We start from the raw sequence: 14675 nt of genomic DNA, 5'->3' as shown, positions 1-14675 counted from the left end.
TTGTTGAAAGACGGAGCAAGGGGCGTTGCAGTACTGAAACACCGTCTAAGGTGTTCGCCAATCACAATGCACTGGGACAGCTAACCAATCACATCACATTACGTTTTTCGGAAGGCGGGCCTTCATCAAACCTGGAACTAATCGAGATGTTTGTGCCAGGCTGGGGAGAAAGGTACTGTAATAATGTAAATTATTTGAAAAATAATGCATTTTTCGAACCACCAAGCATGAGAGCATGTTCTAGTACACCCCCAAAACAAAATCAAGACTTTGTAAAAGAGCATAATAGGAAATTGCATATAACAGCAAAAATAATAATGTTGTGACATATATATCGTTACTGTAAAATAAAATTACTCGTACATGTATCGTGATATAAGATTCTGGTCATATCGCCCACCCCTAATATGAATTATTTTGGAGTAATCTGTTCTCTTCTATATGACTGCTTAAAATGAGGAAAACTATCTAAAACTCCTGAACAATTTCCTTACAATTTGTGTTAAAGAGTAATACCGAGAGACAAAAAAATATGCACACCTACTTTATATATGAAATTATATAAACTTTATTTTTTATTTTAATATGTGCTTAATATATCTGTATTTTCTACTATACAATATTTTAATCAAGACTTAAAACATGGTGTACGAGTAGTGCAAGATAATTTAATACAAGAAAAAAACAAAATGACACAATTGTGTAAAGAACAGTCTAGTGATCTAGTGTAAAATCTGCTATTTTAAAAACTAATGGCAAATTGTGGGACATATTTTGTACCATGTCTCAAGAATCAGTGCCATATTTTATTTGGGTCTCCCTAATAGACCTCTAATATAATAAATCAGATAAAAACTGCTTGTTCAGTTACGCATTAAAAAAAAGAAAAAGTACTATTGCTTTGCTAATCTATTAGAGAGCCTGTCTATTTGTATTCAGTAGAGCAGATTCAAACAAATTACAGTAACACACCTGTTCCGCAGACCTCGCTATGTTACAAAATGGAGCATTTTGTATCTGACATGTTGACCTGCCAGAGCCAGGCTTGCTTTAATTACTTCTCTGTTTGGTGTGCCGTTAAACATTTGCATGATCATTTCTACCTCTTTTCTGTTGGCTGAGCCTTTCCAGATTGCCTCAGCATGAATTGAAATGGCTGCTCTTGCTATCACAAGCTGGTTAAAGCCTAACTTAAACTAAAGTGCATCAGTTTTTTTACTCTCTCATGTCCAGGCTTAATATGCCAACTATAAGTAAGCCATTATTAAGTAGTAAGGCACTTTTAGAACATTGCTTGATTGATTGAGGTTCCTGACCAGCCTGACACATTGGCTCAACCAATGGTGTGAGTTTGGGGTGGGACTATCTATTTTTGCAACCAATGACTCTTTTGGGTTTTTCCAAAAACCTAGTTGTTCTTTTTCTGATGATAAAGTGGGTCAGCATTTGATTTTTAATCATCAAACCGCTCCAAATGTTGACGTGTGTTAAAAAAGCATTTTCATTTTCTTTGTTTTTAAATCTGCACTGAATTTTTCTTCTGCTTTTTTGCCTTCTGCCAGGTCAATTGTCTCTCTCTGAGAATGAGTGTGAGGGGTGAGGAGGGACTCTTTGATGTGGTCTTTCATTTCCTGATAGTACTCGTTGTTCTTTTGCGACATTCACACCCCATCTCACCGCTAGTGAGCACTTGTGCAAGGTCTGAGCAGAAACCGTACGAGTGATCTTTTAAATGATTCTCATTTCCATTTCTTTAAGATCACGATTACCCTTAACAGAGAGATTTTTCCCCTAAAATATTGTAAGCGGGAGTTTCCGTTATGCGCAGTCATAGCTGATGAAATTTTTCATTTTCTGTTTTACAGTAATGTGGTACTTAATCTAAAAGTTCAGATCTAGTTTACACTTCCATAGCTATGTGTAATCAGAATTCGTATTTTTTTCTTTTCCCTGTCCTTCTAGGAACAAGAGCACCAATTCATATAGACTTATTTAGACTAAAAACATTAGTCATTGTAGACACATTTTTTTAACAGTAGTTTGACATGAACAAAAAAGCTGTAAAGGGGTAAAAGTACAGGCAGTATGTGATGCAGTCACAGAGTCCCAAGTCTAATAAAACGTTTAGTGGTTTCTATTTTTTTGTCTTGTGGAAATTTAGATTTAGATTTATAATATTATAAAATATTTTAATATACATATTTACAATTGTAATAAAATATTTAATAAAAATATATTTTATAAAATATATGTTGCTATATTTTTCAGTCTTTTCATAATATTCAATACGCATCTGGATATTTTTCATCTATGATCAGTGAAAAATCAATGTTTTTTTTTTTTCTTTTTCTTTTTTTTTTAGATCAGCCATTTTGACCAAACACTCGCAGAGCATAAGATTCAAAATGTTTAATGTAAGTAAAATGTAGTAAAACTTGAACACAAGCAAGATTTATATCATTTATATACTGCAGTGTTTACCTACATATATTATAATTTTGCTAAAGCTTTTTAAATATATGTATATATATTAGAGCTGGGCAAGTTAACGCGTTATTAAGGCATTAATTGATTAATGCTGACAAATATTTTATCACACGTTAACGCAGTTTTTTATTATTATGAAAGTCCGTTGCTCACTGGCTCTGAATACACATACAGACAAACCATGGGTCACAGGAGGGGTGGGATGTTGATCAGTATTGACTTGGGATGGGTGTCATCACGCATCTCAACCAATGAGAGCATTTGGGGTGGGTCTAAGACTGTAGCAGCGCTCACACATTAAGCGCTCACGACTTCATAAGTGGGAAATAGGAAGTTTCCGATAGCACGTGAAGACAGCATAGAAGCGCTCTCGCCTAGCACAGTGGAGTGCATCGTTTTGTTAACTTTGTGGTTTATTATTTTGAGTCGTTTGGGACACGTTAACACACACGGCCCTCTCACAATATATTGCTTTACAGATCTATCAATTTTGCCGCTCAGAAATGTTCACGCAATCATGCTGCACGTATCAGAAGTTCCACGCTCCGCTCACACTACATGTGTACCGCGCTCTGGCCCACCTCTTTCAACCGAGCCAGGGCCGGTGTTCTGACGATTTGTGCTACCCGCTCAGATTGTGCTACCTCCCATTAAAAAGAACAAGTAGCACAAATCGATAGCGAAAACTGCTACCTATCAGATTGTGTTACCAGCATCTTATTCATGTGGTTTGAGGCTTTTTTTAATGTCCATACCTACCCCTGCCCTAAACCTACCCTTACCCTAAACTTACTTAGTTAAAATCACTGAACCATTGTTTTGAATTGATTCATTAAAAGGACACTTTATACTGATTCACAGAAATTATCTGGGGTACCAGCACCATCTTAAGCAAAAGATTCATACAAGAATGATTTTATGAGCGAATTGCACAAAAACTCTGCTTGTGTTTCAGAAGTAGGCCATTGGATATACTGTATTTCTGTACATAACAGTTTTGTTTTGTTCATGTCAAATTAAATATGGCATCTACCAGAAGGCCCACGACAGCTTTTCCCAGGGTTGGACTAATAGATGGGCTTGTTGTATTTGTGTGTGTGTCTCTGCAGGTCCCTCAGGTTACAGATGGAGAGACTACAGTGCCCTGGCTGTCATCTTGGCAGGAATGGCCTTTGGCTTCCATCATCTCTACCGGGTATGTGTCTTAAGTGCCACCAGTATCCTATTGCTCAAAATGTGTTTATTATTCTGAGAACTCAAGCTTTTCCCAGCATTTCTACTTCTGTATGCGTTTTCTACATTGATGTCGTGTAAATCACTGTGGTTACAGTCCAACGTCATCGGAATGAGCTCATCTCTACCCCTAGAACTTTCTTTGTTTTCCTTTTCGGAAAAACCCAGAGGCTGTACTCTCACTGCTTTCCAGCACTATCGCAACACGATTTTGTATGTGGGCACAGATGGGTGCGTGGGCCCTCAGACCCCGTCAAGTAAGGGAGAGACCCCGTTTTTCGGTGACAGTAAACCCACACTGCCCACAGGAGCATGTGGACTACATTACTGTGTTTTATAAGAGAAAGAAAATGGAGCAGTGGCCTTTAAGAGAGCATTTACAATGACATTGTATGGAACTCCCATGATGTCATGATTAGGAACGCATGTTTAGCTTCCTAAGCTTCCGTCTGCACTCGGCTGCTTCAGTCAGTAAGCACACGCGCTCTATAAAGCCAGTCTCCATCTCCAGTAGCACACATGACTGCTCTTACTAATGTAGTGAGCCAAACCTATGTCATTTTAACAGAAAAAGTCATATTTTCCTTTGACACAAGTCTGTGTTTAACAATCCGAAACTGTAGCTTGTTTAGTACTTAAAGTGATGTTTTGAGAATGTGACGTCAACTCTCATTTTTAACAACTTTCATTTTCACTCATTCTCATTACTGGTGCTTGCTCAGGAAGCCATTACTGTTGCTATTGCTATTTCATTGTTGCTAGCATTATTTGAACAAAATCCCAAAACCTATTTAGGTTTGCCTAAATAGTAATAGTAACATACACCAAGTATTAAACTTGCAGTTTACTAGCACATAACTCATGCTCATGCTCAAATAAATATAATAATAAATATACACTATTAGACAAAAGTTTTCGAACAGTAAGATTTTTCATGTTTTTTAAAGAATTCTCTTCTGCTTACCAAGCCTGCATTTATTTGATCCAAAATACAGCAAAAGCAGTAATATTGTGAAATATTTTACTATTTAAAATAACTGCTTTCTATTTGAATATATTTTAAAATGTAATTTATTCCTGTGATTTAAAAACTACATTTTTAGCATCATTACTCCAGTCACATGATCCTTCTGAAATCATTGTAATATTTATATATTTATATATATATATTTATATAGATTTGCTGCTCAAAAAACATGAATCATTATTATTATTATTATGTTGAAAACTTAAGAATAGAGTAGAATTTTTTCAGGTTTCTTTAATATTAAAATAGAAAGCAGTTATTTTAAATGGTAAACATATTTCACAGTATTACTGATTTTGCTGTATTTTGGATCAAATAAATGCAGGCTTTGTGAGCAGAAGAGAATTCTTTCAAAAACATTAAAATCTTACGGTTCAAAAAATTTTGACTGGTAGTGTAAATATAAATATAATAAATAATGAATAAATTTTTTCAGCAGAGACACATTAGATTGATCATAAGTGACAGTAAAGACTTTGATGTTGTTACAAAAAAAATAAAAATAAAAAAAGCATTGTTCTTTGGAACTTTCTATTAATTAAAAGAATACTGGGAAAAAATTTATCAGTTTCCAGAAAAATATTAAGCAGCACAGCTGTTTGAGATGATAAGAAATGTTTCTATATCACCAAATCTGCATTTTAGAATGATTTTTGAAGCATTATGTGACACTGAAGACTGGAGTAATAGCTGCTGAAAATTCAACTACTATCACAGGAATAAATTACATTTTAAATATAGTGAAATAAAAAAATATATTTATTTAGTCTTATTTTATTGTATTTTATTTTATTTTATTTTTCAAATAAATGCATGATTGGTGAGCATAAGAGACCTTTCAAAAACATTAAAACAAATTTAATTTAATTTCAAAAACTTAAAAAATCTTACCAACTCTAAACTTTTGAATGGTAGTATACTACCCATGAACCATAAGCAGATTTGCTAAAAGATTACACATTAGACTTCTGACATGATTAGTGATGACAATATACCTGTAATAGAGACTTTGGTGTGGGTTGTTTGACTAGAAATGTGCTAGCAACATACAAAAAACCACGCGAAACACTTTAGCAACCAAGTAGTGAGGCATCTGTTCGCAATACTCTTAGCATTATTAAATAGATTTTTGTGCAGGCAAGAAAATTAAAAAACACAACTCTGCAACTCTCTTGCTCGCTCGTTTCTCACTTCCATTCTCTGTCTCTCGCTCACACACAAACAGTCCCCCGCGTGCGTCTCTGCTGTTCGGAGGATCTGTGCCCGTGGCTGGAGGTGCTGTTCCCTGGTGCTAGAGCTCTCACTGCTGTCATGTCAGAGGAACGGCTCACCGGTGCCACCATATGCCCTGGCCTCCTCCTCCACTTTATTTATGCTATAGAGCACATTGTAAACAGCGCTCACAGCAGCTCTCTTATTAACTACGCTGGTGTTGACACTCATTCTGATTTTTTCAACTTAAAAGTGTTTATTGCTTATGCCGGTGTCAACGGTTGCGCCGCTGTGAAAACCTGTTAAGGCCAACTGTTTTCCAGACGGAGAGCCTGCACACGCACATTACACTTTACAGCACCCAGCTATTCACCAAATGCCATGTTAATCACCCCGTCTATGTGCTGTTTGTTTGTCTGGGGAAACGAATCGACGTGTGCGTTTGGAAATAAAACAGCGATGGCGTGAGAACCGGCAGCTAGTGGAAGCGCTATCCGTCTGACCTTTACCGCTCATTCTCAGTGTTTGGAGATGTTGTTCTACAAGGCTTAAACTTTGACGAGCAATTGTCCTCAGAAGGTGACATGTTCAAATGGAGAAGCCAGCCTGTGGGCTAAAAGACTTAATGATGTTGAACCCAGAGTCATGCCCCGATGCTTATTTCTTGGCCTCTGTGTCAGCCATTGAGGCAAATTGCTCTGGATGAAGTGAGAAAACCACAAGACTTTTGAGAGGGATTAAAAAAACAAAAGGTCTTGTTTTTTTTTTCAGCATGAATGCAGGCCTATTAATCATACTTCATATAATGATGTTTTATCTGCTGTTGCCAAACACAATACTGAACTTGATACCGTGAAATCAAACACAAACACTAGTATTGTTTGGATTTTTCCCTTCTTTTTATTTTTTTTCTCCTTGCTTAATGTCCTATTGTACTGAAATACCTTAATATTTAATAAAACATTCTGTCTTTATCTAGCCTCTCTTAAATATAGCTTTTTTAGTTCTTCATTTTAGGGAAATATTTAGTTTGATGGTGACTCTGTTATATAAATCAGGGTGTATCTAATATTCTTTCTTAAAATTTGTAGTTGTATTTTATGTAATTTGCTCAGGATTGTCAAAATATTGACCCTGATAACATGTAAAATATGCATTACTTTTATTTTTTAAAGAAATTAATACTTTACGCTTTGAAATTGATAAAACATTGAAAGTAAAGGCGTTTATGATGTTACAAGGGTTGTAATTAAATGCTGTTCTTTTTTTATTTTCTATTCAGCAACAAATTGTGAAACCGTAAACGTTTTTCACAAAAATATTAAGCAGCTGTTTTCAACATTGATAATAATGAAAAAAAAATTTGAGCACCAAAACAGCATATTATAATAATTTCTGAAAGATCATGTGACACTGAAGACTGGAGTAATGGCTGCTGAAAATTCAGCTTTGCCGTCACAGGAATAAATGTTAAAAAATATAGTAAAATACAAAATTTTAAATTGTAAAAATATTTAGCAATTTTTCTTACCAAACAAATGTTGTAAAGCTTTCAAAAAATAAATCATGACATTTTATGACTACAAGAAGCCTTCTGTGAGGGTTTTAGTTGAGTTTTGGTTTGACTGCGCTAACGCTAATAGATTAGCCCTTTGTCTGTTTGTGAGCGCGTCCTGGTCCACTGGCCTGTTTTCCCTGTTCCTGAGTGGAATTCTAATAGTGTGCCGTGTTTTTAATTGCAGAAATACATCCTTCCCCTCATTATGGGCAGCAAAGAGGACAAGAAGCATCTGCAGCGGATCGAGAGCAACATCGCGGAAATGAGTGGCACGCTGACACAGACAGGTGAAGATTAATATCTTCATCACTTTTTCCTCCTTAACATTTTCCTTCATTTATCTTTAGCCAAAATCTGCTCACATTTTACAAATGACGGTCCTGTCATTTTGCTTTAATTTGAAATTGCTTGTTTACTGTCAGCTCAGCTTCAATTAATTACGTTTCGCTGAAAAGCTCTTAACCTCAGAATATTAATGAGGGGAAGAGGAATGGCAGTGTTTTTTTTTTTTTTTTGCTGCCTTAACTGCGTGGCAAGAAAGTTCATTTTAATTTTCGCCGTGGTGGTGTGGCTCCCTGGTTGGGCGCGATGGTGATTAAGTGTGTGGTGACAGGTGCGTCTCCCGCCTTGGACAGGTGAGGAATCTCAGCTAGTCTGTCAGAGAGGGATGCCTCTCCTCCTCTCTCCTCCCCCTCTCTTTACCCACTACGCAGCCGGTGTAATTAAACATCCCGGCAACCATGAAAGCGGGACACTTCCCGAAGAAACTTTGTCTCGTTAGGGCCGCAGTCGACTTGCAGCTGGGTGGCTCCTTTTGTGTAAATGACAATTCACTCTTGCAGTGTTTTATTTGTTTATTTATTTTAAAGAAAGACAGTGCAGGACAACTCGTGCAGTTTATTTTCTTACAGTTTTTACAAAGCAGTAAAAAGCAGAGCTTTGTCAGCGCTCTGGTTAAGGTTTTGTTCTTAACTTTCACAGTTAATTTGAACTGAATTACTTCACATGAAACTCTAAGGGTTTTTTTAGTAGATAATTTCAGATTTAGCTGTGCTTTATTATTATTATTTTTTTAATCTAATTGTAATATCTATTGTTTTGAAACGTAAAAAAGAAGTGACTATAGAATATTCGCTATTCAAAATCTAACAGACAAGTTAGACAAGTTTTACATGCTGAAATGCAATTGGTCTTTTTTCTTATGTCTATTTGCATACGGAATAGATGGTATTGTTTTCCTTACATATATTTAACCTATAAAAATAGGGATGCACCAGTATTCAAATTTTTGTCTTATATAGATAAGCTGATAATTCTCAATAACAATATCAAAATTATTATTTTGTAGAAATACGTTAAAAATAAAAGGCAGTTATTTTAAAATAACGTTCAGTATTAAAAATAGATATTCATGTTTTTGAAGATGAAGTGAGCATTAGACTAGCGTAAAGGTCATTTTGATGACTGAATTTCCACCAGGCTTTTTTTTTTTGTATGATTGAAGTCCTTTATTTCTAAGTGGCATACATTCTAAAAGCAAGTTTTATTTTATTTTATTTCTATAAAGCAATGTTTCCTGCACCATTGTTTAGTGCCACAGTAAATGGAATCATATTACATATTATCATTTTACATATAATTACATTTTATTTTCACTTGTAAACTTTCAGTCTAAATTGAGTGTAATGAGTAAAATGTGTTCAGTACTGTTAGAAAATACCTCCCCCAGCTGCCTAACATTTTTCTGCTTCAAAAACTTGTAAGTATTTGTTGTTTTCAGTCTAGGCGAATACCGTGTAAACATTTGAATTTTGAAAATTGTTGATGTAGAACACACAGTCTATAAAGATGAAACAGTACATGCAAAGCAGGCACTCGTGATATATAATAGACAAAAGACTTCTTGTTATTTATGAAGTAAACTTTGTCAGAGTATGCTTGCCATTTAGCCATATTATTATTTGCCTCATAAAACCATGGAAATGATCTGGATCTATGCATGGATTTCTGATCTCAGCGTAGTCTTCTGTTATGCATATAGTATTGTTTTCATTATCCAGGAGATCAAAATAAGCAAATTTGGGGCATATGGGATAAAGGCGAGTGATTTTAGTCAGCTGCGTCTCTGCATTACATTGCCTGTTTTTGGTTTGGGGAGGGTGACTGAAAGGCCAGTCGATTGTGAGCCATTGCGTGCAAGCTTGATGTGGGTTTTTTTATCTGATTATCAAATGAGCCTCTTCATTGCCATTTTGGTTCATCTATGCAAAAAAACCCTCCTTTGTGTTACGCTGCCTGTCTGGCCCTCATTTTGTTTGGTTTTTAGCAGGATTCCTGTTTTGTTTAGCGTCACATTCCGATTCAGATGATAGGAATATTTATATTGTTCCGGGCTGAAGCTGCTTTTCATATTTCCTTTGTGAAACACTTGTTACTGACAATCTCTCCCCCCCCTCGCTCCTTCCCTCCGCCACTCTCTCGTTTTCTCCTGGAAGAGCCGTACCTACCCCCAGTCACTCAGTCAGTCACGCCGCTGATCTAATTTGCTGTGGCTGCAGTAGCCAAGTTGCTATTGTAGTTAATGACTGTTTCAGTTAACAGTTTGGGAGAGGGTTGCAATTACGGAGTGCGTTTCCCCCTCTTCTCACAACGTGAGTAATAGCAAGTGACTGCCGTTCTTGCCAATTGCCCGCACTCCTTTGTTAAAAGTTCATGTATTTCTCTAGTGCCAAGTGCATTGGAATGATGTATTCCTTTGAATGTGGCTCCATTACTCCTGCAGTCTTTGAGTGTAGGCCTTGACTCCCATTATGATTTCCCAACAACTTTCCACACGCAATTAATGAACAGGTCTTGGAAGCATTTTGTCGCACGCGCGCGCTCACACTCGTGCCGGCTGTAATGGAATTGTGCTAGCTGCTTGGTCTCTTTGTCTGTGGAGAGCATATTGGTGACCAGCTGGCCAATAAAGGCTCAGACAGGCCCGGACATATGCAGTGTACATTATATTGAGGGATTTACTGAATAATTTACACTATACACACTGTCTGCCTCCTCACAGCAGCTGCGAAGCCACTTGCAGTATCTCAAATTCGGCCAATTGTTTTCTCCAAAGAGAACGTTTGTGGAAACCCGAGACGCGCTAAATGGAGGCATTATTTATTGTGTTTTGAGTATGAAGCGAGTGTTTGTGGGTTTAGAGGGCTGGTGCAGTTGCTGCTCGTTCTCAGTGTATTAATATTGTTGGAATTGCTGTTGACGTAAGCTGTGGTGGCATTCCTGCTTAGAACAAATTTTTGCTTTATTTTAGACCTTTAAGCCATTTTATTCATAGTTATAGTTCAAAGATAACAGGAAATGACTGGCAGAAAAGGATAGAATGATGTTGCGAGCTGATTTCAAACCTGCGTCGCCCATTTGAGCACCATGGCTTAATGTAATCTCTAACCATGTGCTTCTACAGAATATTTGAAAACTTTAAATGTGATGTTCAATGCATCCATGATCACATATAAACTCAGATCTATAATTAGTAGTAGTTTTTCTTCTTTCTTTAAAAGGGGTAGATCACTCAAAAATAACAATTCTGTCATCATTTACTTGTTCTGAATTCCATATTTTGTAGCATTATGATTGATTTGTCTAGGGACTAAAATGTAGCTTATTTTCTGAAAATTGAAGCACACATTCAGACTTGTAAAGTATGAACCACACAAGCAGGTTTGCATGTGCATTCTGCGAAATATTTCCTTTTGTGTTCTACAGAAATAGAAAAATCATACTAGTTTGGAACAACAGGAGGGTAAATGATGGCAAAATGTAATTATTTCAGTTAAAATATGTTTTGGAGAAAGTTGATACATCGGATGTCAGATCTCTCGTTAATGTTAATACAGTCATCTGAAAGGACGAGTTTGAATCATCATTATTATTCAGCTAGGGAAAACGGTTCAGCATCTGTTATTCTGTAAGTATTCACCTAACGACACAGACAAAGGCTGCGAGAGAAAGAAACATGTAACAGCTCTTAAGCAGAAAGTGGAAAGGCTGTTTCTATGAAAGGAGAGCCCTGGAACTGTGCGTCGGAGAGCCAACAGTCGGCAGCTAATAATATCTGCTGATGTTAATCCAATTAGAGTTGATTTAACACTTTACAGAGCATGATTTATAGAGGCGTTTATTGGTTTTCTGTAACATAATCAGTTTGGAAACTTAATGCATTGTTTGGGAATGCATGTGTGACTGGAAACAGGGGGAGAGCAACTTGTGCTCTGGGTTATTTGAAATGATACCCCCATTAATAACACCAACTCTGGCCCTGCTAGGGCTGTTTTTCTTGGGCTTTCTCTAATCCTCGGGACCAGCACAATCTGACAATAATTCAATCTTAAGAGAGGGAGGAAAATGAGCTGTATTTAGTAAGATTAGTGAGGACAGTAGTGTCTAGCCCTCCTGCCTCCCAAATGAGCGGCTTTTTTTCCATCTTGTTGATTGTTTGGAGAGTTTGATAGAGCCAGCGTTTCAAACCCATGCTAATGGAGGTTAAGAGACCCTGATTTGATATAAGAGCAGACGTAGGTGATTAATCTTGTACAAATAGAGGAATCTTATATTACTGATTGAGCTAAAGGCTAAATCAAAGAGAAAACCACTGCGTGTTGATCGTCGGTAATGCTTTCAAAAACAAACAGATACGTCGGTTAGCGCAGGATCGCGACTAAAGCTGCCATATCCTTGCTGGTGAGGTTCTGGTAATTGTTTTGGGTGTAGTCTTATCTTCATTTGTGTGTTTTTGGATGCAGTCACCCAGTTGCAGATGACCCTGGCTTCAGTGCAGGAGCTGCTGGTCCAGCAACAGAAGAAAATACAGGAGCTGACACAAGAGCTGGCTAACTCGCAGGTAACACTTGCCACAATGGTAAACAGAGGGATCTAATGAAGTCAAACAATAGTTTTATGTGAATAACAAGGCAGAATTGAAGTTCACTGATAATCTTCCCCTTCACCACAGCTCTTAAACTTAAATTCAAATAACATGCAGCAAGGCATATTGCATCAAGTTTGACATCAGTAAGGCACAAGAACTTGTGTCATTTGACATCATTGATGTAAAACCTGTTTTATTTTTTCATTTTTGAGTTAAACGTAAGTGCAAATGAGATTTGAGAGATGTGGCGGAAGGCAAAGTACCCTTTAAATAACGATTTTAGGCCTGTTGTACATAAAGCCTACATTGGTGTAAAAAAAATGGATTTGGAACGAAATGAGGGTGACTAAATGACATCATTATTTGTTTTGGGTGAGCTGACCCTTTAAAATTTGTCCAGTAGTGCTGTACTTGCAGTAAGTTTCCATATGGGGTTTGATTCAACAGAAGTGACTGGAAAACAAACAAATCATTCAATCTGAACATTCCTCTAGTTTTTAACACATTTTATTACAGACCTCATGTAAGGAAAGAATGTGATCGTTTATGGTGCAGGCGAGTTTGAACGTGTCAGTGTTTTTTTGTTGCATAGACATCATCAGGGAAAATAATTCCATGTACATTACGTAAACACTATTTTTAAACTGAGTAATCAACAGGTCAGAAATGCATAATTTGCCTTTCATCCTCTGAAATACCTTAGATACAGACATCACAACTAAAACGTAAAAAGGAAGCATACAAAAAAAAAAAAACTTGAGGAATTTGGTTGTCTAAAATGGTTGCATTCCTCCCTGGTTATGTAATTTCTCTCAGACTCGATGGTATCGAGGCAATTCGGTCGGTGCCTAAAAAGTATCGAACTCGATACCCAGCCCTACTGTTCAGTTTAAATAAAGCCCTCAGTGTGCATTTTCATAAGGCCCTTTGCGGCGCTCTGTTTCAGGGGCGCATCCTCTATTAAACAAGGCCACTTTGAGTTTAAAACAACACAGGGCATTTTTCAGTGACACTGAGACTGATGCTTCACCCTGATGTGAATATTAGTGGTGACAGAACTCATATGCCGCTCAGAAGAGAAAAATGTGCATCAGCAGGACAAGGCATGTCATGGGAGCTCCATAAAGAACATGTACGGCCATCTCCAGAACGCTCAAGCAAGCCATCTAGGGACAGGACGTGAACCCACGCCGACGCCCCCTCCTGATCTCTCCTGTATCTGTCATTTGCTTTCTGCTAAGGACCAGTAGGATTTTCATTGAGCCCCAACTTAGAGGCCTGTCAATTAAAGAATTACAGAGGAAGGATACTTTTATTGTTCATAAATAATGCTTGGGAATGTTGCCTGTACAGTTAGTTTGTATATATTTTGTGTATTGTTCATAATAATAGCTTTTAAGTTTAGTTGGTTCATGAAGCTGCAGGGCTGTGTGATGGAGGATTTGCCATCATCTGTGGCAGCACATAAAAAGTAAATTACTGGTTAAAAGTATCAATTATGTCCTCTATGTGCTATGTTTCATTTTGTTTGTACTAGCAAATAAAATCACTTCTATATATATATATATATACAGTGGGTACGGAAAGTATTCAGATATTCTAATTTGTTGGGATAGTGAATTGGTGGGTTTTTGTTAAATGTGAGCCAAAATCATCACAATTAAAAGAACCAAAGACTTAAACTACTTCAGTCTGTGTGCATTGAATTTATTTAATACACGAGTTTCACAATTTGAGTTGAATTACTGAAATAAATGAACTTTTCCACGACATTCTAATTTATTGAGATGCACTGTATAGTCATTTTTATTGGTTAAAAAATATTGTTTTTCACTTTTGAGAAACTAACAAAAGCTAAATGAATGGATGAATTAATTATCTAAAATATAAACAAATATTTTTAACATTTAAACAAACATAAAACAATTAAAAAATTGTATTATGTATATTATTAAAGGGGTCATATGATGCTTTTTTAAAGATCATTATTTTGTGTATTTGGTGTAACAGAATATGTTGACATGCTTTAATGTTCAAAAAACACATTATTTTTCAAATACTGTACATTATTGTAGGTCCTCTATGCCCCGCCTCTCTCAAACGCTTCGTTTTCTACAAAGCCCCCTCCTTTGACAAGCGCAGTCCGCTCTGATTGGCCAGCTGACCCAGTGCACTGTGATTGGCCGAACACCACAAGCACACGTCGGAAATGAAACGCCCCTTACCATAAT

At 36.7% G+C, this 14675-nt stretch overlaps 1 protein-coding gene across 1 annotated transcript in view; it reads left to right on the top strand.

Annotated features, from left to right (window-relative positions):
* Window positions 1-14675, top strand: part of pex14 (peroxisomal biogenesis factor 14) — a 72825-nt gene that overhangs the window by 46605 nt on the left and 11545 nt on the right. Inside the window, exons 5-7 of the mRNA XM_016513200.1 lie at window positions 3597-3682; window positions 7702-7804; window positions 12320-12417. Of these exons, the coding sequence (XP_016368686.1) occupies window positions 3597-3682; window positions 7702-7804; window positions 12320-12417 (287 nt within the window). The remainder of the gene's footprint in view (window positions 1-3596; window positions 3683-7701; window positions 7805-12319; window positions 12418-14675) is intronic.

Source organism: Sinocyclocheilus rhinocerous, unplaced genomic scaffold (genome assembly GCF_001515625.1).
Source record: "Sinocyclocheilus rhinocerous isolate Xijiao unplaced genomic scaffold, SAMN03320098_v1.1 scaffold1406, whole genome shotgun sequence".
In the NCBI taxonomy this organism is placed as follows: domain Eukaryota; kingdom Metazoa; phylum Chordata; class Actinopteri; order Cypriniformes; family Cyprinidae; genus Sinocyclocheilus; species Sinocyclocheilus rhinocerous.
This window is presented reverse-complemented; position numbering and strand designations above follow the sequence as displayed.